The sequence below is a fragment of the Musa acuminata genome, chromosome BXJ1-9 (genome assembly GCF_036884655.1).
Source record: "Musa acuminata AAA Group cultivar baxijiao chromosome BXJ1-9, Cavendish_Baxijiao_AAA, whole genome shotgun sequence".
In the NCBI taxonomy this organism is placed as follows: domain Eukaryota; kingdom Viridiplantae; phylum Streptophyta; class Magnoliopsida; order Zingiberales; family Musaceae; genus Musa; species Musa acuminata.
In genome coordinates, this window is record NC_088335.1 from 40,317,501 (window position 1) to 40,324,286 (window position 6,786).

Below are 6,786 nucleotides of genomic sequence, written 5' to 3' on the forward strand. Positions count from 1 at the left end.
AATATTCATAGGTGCCACAATGCATCAATGTGTCAACAAGAAAAAAAAAAAAAAGCCAACACCTCAACAATGAATTCAATATATAGTCCATAAGATTGCAGTGTTAACTGGAAAGAAGATGAAAGATCAAAAAAAAAAAAGGAACACACTGAACTCAACTTTCATTCGCCATCTTTGAAGTTAAATATCGATACTTAAAGTTTGTGAGATTGAGAAATTGAGATATTGATGAATATACTTTTTAGTTGTTAGTAGCTCTTTTCTTCTCCTATACTATCCTTTCTGTTTAAAGCCTATCATTCTTCTCCAAAAATTTCCAGCACCAAATTCATCATCCTTTAGATCTCTCTATGTTGGACTTCCAACAAGCTGCAACTTTGTTTCTGTACAGTTGCCACCACTTAATGTGCCAACAAAGTATGAGATTTGTGCCTACAGCTCTATACAAAGTGACACACTATCAGCTGACAACCTGCGTACAGTTCTTCCAATTGCCACCCTGAGTCCTACCAACCATTAGATGCTCGAAAACTTGTCTCTATAACTCATTGAGTTGGCAAGATAATTATGAGCAATAAACTCAGCAACATTGAGATATTAGAGATTCGTTTCACAATCTGTGTAACTGTGATGTTGTTGTTTGATCCTTTTGATGCGAACTTCATGTTTGATCTGACAATGACTGTCAGATGGTATCAGAGGATGCCAGCAAGATGATGAATAATGTGTAACCTTGTTGAATGAATCAACCACAAAAGAATTAAACCCTGATTAGGCAACTATCAGTATGAAGCACCTGTTCCACTTTGCATGTGTTGCTGAAGGCTTAGTTCTTCACTAGTTTATCATAGCCAATTGTCGATAAAGAACATTTCACTATATGTTTATTTTACTAACATGCTATAGCAACATTACATATTTTGGTACATATAAGCATGAACATATGTAGGATATGGATCAGATGCTAGGATACCTATATTTATATCCACCTTCAATCAGGGCACATAATGAATGTAGTTGCAGATATTAGACAAATAGCAAAGTTTGAAACTATACTTGTCCAATATGGATGAAGAATACAATTGGATAGGCTAACTTATTAATAAGATTTTGAAAATACATGAATGCATAAAAAATGTATACAAAGTAGGCTATATGAAAACAAATACTAAGTTTAATTGATGCAATAATTTAAACAAGCATGCTGTCACGTACAAACTTATAAATGAATACAAACACAATTGAAAAATAAAAGAAACACATTTTATAATAAACAAGATGCAGTATAGTGATAAGCATGTTAATATGGATGTTAATGAAAGCCTTTAAAGACTAAAATATATTGTATGAAAAAAGACAAACTTATTTTGATGTCATATTTTAATTCAAGCAATGCAACATATTTAACAATAGAGGGAACGCTAACTATGGAATTCAGACACTTGTGTTAAAGCTCTAACAACACTTGTGGTGAAGTCCACGTAAGTTTTCAGTCCTAGAGGAAGGTCAGTTATGTGAAACTTGTTATATCATTCCAATTTCCACTACTTAGGACTCTAGTTCATACTGTGATCATACAGTAATTACTTCTTAGTATGATCATATGGCTATGAGATATATTCGATCGTAAATTCTTTTTGCTACCAATATTTGATACTTAGTTTCTAGCTAATTTCTCCTGGATAGATGTTTTCCTTTTTTAGCTGAGATGTAGATCCTCCGACAAAATTAGGTTTTTTCTGTATCTTTAAAACCCCCGGCTAAGATAAATGTTGAGTTAATCCTCTAGTTGTGTGAGATTATATTTTAACACGACCAACCATTTTCCCCAATTTAGCTATTAAATATTGCGTCAAAGCCACCTAATATTTCCTTACGTTTTCATCTAAAGGAATAGTGTACTCGTGTGCAAACAATGGGTAATATTTAGTATATAGTTGATGTATATCACCCGATACAAATGTACCAATCCGATAGAATACTGATATGCGAACCGCTCTCTACTGGGTGATATCGATCACTTGATTATGTATCAAATGGTATGAGATCTACACTGGGTAATAATGGTCGAAATCCAACCATTATCAACCTATACCAATCAATAAACGATCGAATTTTGATTGTTACTGATGTACAAGTTGATAACGATTGGATTTCGACTATTACCAATCAAGAGCTGAGATTGCCTAATTTCAAATAGTCAATTTAATTGTTTGAGACTTAGAAAAGGGTTTAAAAACCCTTTTCTCCCCCTTCTTTTAACTACTTTCACTCTCTCAATCTCTTAAACTTTATTTTACTCACATCTCTTTTATTCTCAGTGTTTTAATCTTCTAAACTCAACGAAGCTATAATTTATAGATTGGATCAAATTTAAGAGGTTAATTTATAAGTATTAAAAGGAAAAATACTCTAATCAAGAGATATATATTATCTTTCTAGATTTTTATTGATTTATGAGATGATTAAGTCTATTCTAAATTATGTATAACTTAATGTTTAATATGTTATTTGATATATTTTTGATGGTAGAATAGTATTAATTAAGAATTTTTAATATTATGACTAATATGTTTAATATTAATTTTTTTAAAATTAGACAGTTAATAGGTTAAATCTTTATATTTCATGCATATTAAGGATTGGATCATATGTTTGTGATGGTATAATAGGTTTAAGTAAATTTTATTTAAATTTTTAATACTATGATTAGTAATTTTAATGATAGTTTAATCAAAATTTGATCGATATTGGATCAATTTATATTTTTATTAAATTATACTAAATTTATATTTATTTTTAATTTAAAATTTTTAATCTAATTTTTTCTATTTTAAAATTTTTCTTTTGAATTTGGGCGTACCATCGATATGCCTCGGTACATACCGTACCAAGTAATGATCGATATATTGGTATAGATTGGAATTATAATTCTTGATATATAGTAATAAAAACTAATTTCTTCTTCACATTACTCGTAAGATTTGTGGCTTAAAGCTTCTCAGTATGTGTTCTGATAAAAAAATTTACTCCATAATAGATAAGTATGTACAATTGATAAGTTCAACCAAGAACGATTTAGATACCGATATATAATCAATATGTTTCTCATTATCGAGCGTACCAGTCCAACAGGTACTTAAATTTTTGAGTTAAACTAACCATGCAAGTAAGACAGCAACAAGAATCATAATTAATCTATGATTATTCACAATAACTAAGAGGGAAACAGAAAATTATGTCAATATATAGGTTTTTCTTTTTGGTCTGTTAGAGAAATAATCTACAACTGAAATGAGTTTAAAAAAAGCCTTCTCTTAGTGCCATTATCAAGTTGAAAGTAAGCTAATGAAAGTTTAATAGAAATTTTGCCCTATTCTGTGCACATTCAGCTAAGTAGGGACTGCTTATGTTGATGTTATCTTGGTTCCGAAGGATGAAGACAACATACCTTCTTCTTGTAGGTATCTGTCTGAGTACTGATCACATGATACTGCCATAAAAACAAAAATGAATCAAGTATTAGATGCAGTTTTTATGTTCTTTTCTGGTGCCAAATGCCATGCTTTTAAGAATATATATTGACTTGGAAGTACATGATTGTTCTTTTTATACTTTAAAATTGAAAAAGAAACCTAAATGAGATCAGAAGCAGTTACAATAAGATCAAGGCATACATATGTATATATTTATATATACATGTATATATATTCCAACACATGTGAAACTTCCAAGTGCTCAGAGATCCAGAAAAGTGAAGCCAGGAACAATAATTCTCACCGGATGAAACAATCACAGGAAGAGTTAAAACCATATACTCTATCTTTCTGTAGTGAGTATATCATGGAAAATCTACGAGTAGAACAAGTAAGTATTGCAAGAGAAATGCCATAGATAACTGTGTTCTTACTTTTCTATTGCGAACAACCTTCAATGCTTCATCCAAATTTTGCTCAAGACCGCGCAGTTCCTCTATGTCCATCCCATCCAAGCCTTCACCCATTCTTTGCCTTTTTATGGCATCAAACAGCATCCCTTTGGTGCTCATATATATGCAACTAGAAATAGTGTTCCTTTGGAGAAAGGGAAAGGAAAAAGAGAAGGGACCTTATTTCTCTACGCAGGTTGCGGTTAATCTGCTTCAGATGGTTGAGGTTGTTTTGCATTCTCTACTTCCACCCCAAGAGAAAGAAAGAAGCATGTAAGACATGAGACCCTTGATCATGAGTGAAAGCATATACAGACATGGAACTCGGAGATGAAGGTAGTTCTTGCCTCGTATTGTGCACTCCACAGGTTGGTTCCGGAGACCTGCTGGTAGCGATCAAATATCTTCTTGGTGCTGATCATGGCAGTGAGCTGTGACATGAGGCAGGGAAAGCAAAGCAAGAAAGAGAAGCTCTACATGGAAAGAAGAAGAAAAGAAAGAGGCAGAGGCAGGAGGAGGTTGGTTGATGTACTCGGTGGAAGGGCTGCAGTACTCGGAGAACTTGCCGGTGCTGGAGAACATGATGATGGAAACCTCAGCATCACATAACACAGTCAGCTCCTTTGCCTTCTTCATGATCCCTGTCCTCCTCTTGGAGTATGTCACCTGCCTATTGGTTGGGTTCTCTATCTTCTTTATCTCTATCTTCCCCCTCCCCATCTCTCTCGCGTTGCACTATGATCTCCCCTTCTTCTGAAACAACACAGTGAAGAAGAAAAGATGAGGAGAGGCTCAAAAAGAGGCCATAAAGCTGCTGAGGGGAGATGGTGGGTGGGTTGTGTGGAGCAAGAGAAAAAGAAGGAAGAGGTTTCCATTTGAGGGAAGGAGTGCAAAAGCCAGAGTTCCCATAGATGGGGCCAGTGTTTCCAAGTCTGTGAAAGACTTGTAGGTAACTGATAGCATGTGATGTCCTGCCACTACTAAGAATCAGTCACTTTTCCTTGTCTCACACTTCCCCAGGAATCTCTCGTAATTTTCCATGTAGCTGCAAGTATGCAAGATGGTAATCAAATCAAACAATGATCTTTGTAGTATCTATATACTTGGCTTTTTTTCTTTCTTTCTTTTTTCTTCTCTTTGCCCTCGACACACTCAACTTCACCGGTATTTTCCATCACCTGCATCCCCCCCCCTCTCTCTCTCTCTCTCTCTCTCTCTCTCTCTCTCTCTCTCTCTCTGTAAATGTTCCGAGGATAAGAGATTTACAGGCTTTCTTCTGCTGGTCATAAACTCTCAAACAAACAAAAGCCTTGTGTGGTACTTGTAAAGGAACAGCAGAGGCATTGCTACTCTTTTTTTATCGTCTTTGCTTCGAGAATGAGTCGGCTGAGTGTCTCCCTCTTGTCAGCCAAACTCTATGGGTTTGAGGGGGTGCGAGATGCGAGAAGAGCGATGCTTGTGTGTCAAGTCACAGGGGTCATGTCCCATCCACACAGATGAAACTTGACAACCATTAAGGAAGCTCAAAGTTGCTGACAGTCACCTCTTTTGTTAGGAACCACCGAGCAGTTCTCCAGATGTAATGTTGACATCTACTATCAGCTACCTTTCTTTTACCACCAAGATTTCTTTCACATGATCTAATTGAGCAAAGGGAGATTAGTGTGTGCAGGAAAACATATTCTTGGTGAAGACTGCAACACCTACTGATTCTCTCTCTATTCATCTCAATCGTTTTATAATAATACCCTATTTTCTTTCATCAATTGGTGTAGTCAACATTCTAGAGCTATTGTTATTATTAGTTCATTTTTTTAATGACCAAACTATTGATCTTTCATTACTGCTGAAATTTTGGGATTTCTGAAACACAAACTATCAGATATACACTCAGCCTTCAGATCAAGATAGTACTTCTTTGTCTGACATCCAAAATGCTTGAAAACTGGCTAGGAAACCATAACATATTATTCAGACTTTAGAATATTTGTTGTGTGTCTCCTCTATGGTGTCACCCTCAGTAAAAGTCTTGTTTTGTCTTTCTGACTCATTGCCCGTGATGAGCATAACCTACCCTACTTTTAGGGCTTATCAGAAGGAAAACAGTTTATATATCCAGTAGGACAAATTGTGAATTCACCATATGGAAAATGTGAGTTATTAAATCAAGTAAAGCACTGTAATGCAGCCTCAAATGGTTCACTTTTCTATATACCAAAGATGCATTGACTTTTAAAACATCACATGTAACATCAGAACCCAACTACTGACTCTGATATTATCCATACAAGACAGACACAGATGTAGCCACTTCAATTAAAAGCATGATTGACCTCTCTCCTCATCATAGAATGAAAGGATACTACTACCTAATAGCTTACAAGAGAAGTGACCCCATCCACATGTTGTAGGCTCAAAATACAGAAAGCTTCAGTAGTCATATAAACTGCCTCTCATAAGACAACTTTTAGATGTATCACATCCATTAGTGTGACTTAACCTTCAATTCTAGAATCAAATTTTACTTTGAACTCTCTCACTAGAATCCTGCTGATTTTGGCCGCATATTATACAAAAATAAAAAATAAAAAAAATCATACTCCTGATTTTTCGACCGAATTACAATTGGCAAACTGTGATACATACAAAGGGATATTCCTGGTTTAATAGTTATTAGCCATCTATTGAAACAAAATACACACAAAGGAAATTGATCCATGCATTGCAAATTCATGTTTATAGATATTAATTAAGCAGTTATATAATCTTTATACAATCAACACTACAAGATAAGAGGCTCTAGCTTTTTCTGCCTTGAGATACAGAAACTGTGTCTAATTCCTCCATAACTCATTTTT

The 6,786-nt window shown here is 34.6% G+C and overlaps 1 protein-coding gene across 1 annotated transcript in view; it reads right to left on the bottom strand.

Moving 5' to 3' along the window:
* Nucleotides 1–4,764, bottom strand: part of LOC135593526 (MADS-box transcription factor 16-like) — a 6,342-nt gene extending 1,578 nt beyond the window's left edge. The window contains exons 1-5 of the mRNA XM_065083636.1: nucleotides 4,461–4,764; nucleotides 4,276–4,342; nucleotides 4,108–4,169; nucleotides 3,911–4,010; nucleotides 3,452–3,493 (exon numbers count right to left, since the gene is read on the bottom strand). Of these exons, the coding sequence (XP_064939708.1) occupies nucleotides 3,452–3,493; nucleotides 3,911–4,010; nucleotides 4,108–4,169; nucleotides 4,276–4,342; nucleotides 4,461–4,648 (459 nt within the window). The 5' untranslated portion in view covers nucleotides 4,649–4,764. The remainder of the gene's footprint in view (nucleotides 1–3,451; nucleotides 3,494–3,910; nucleotides 4,011–4,107; nucleotides 4,170–4,275; nucleotides 4,343–4,460) is intronic.
* Between the last annotated feature and the right edge of the window lie 2,022 nt (nucleotides 4,765–6,786).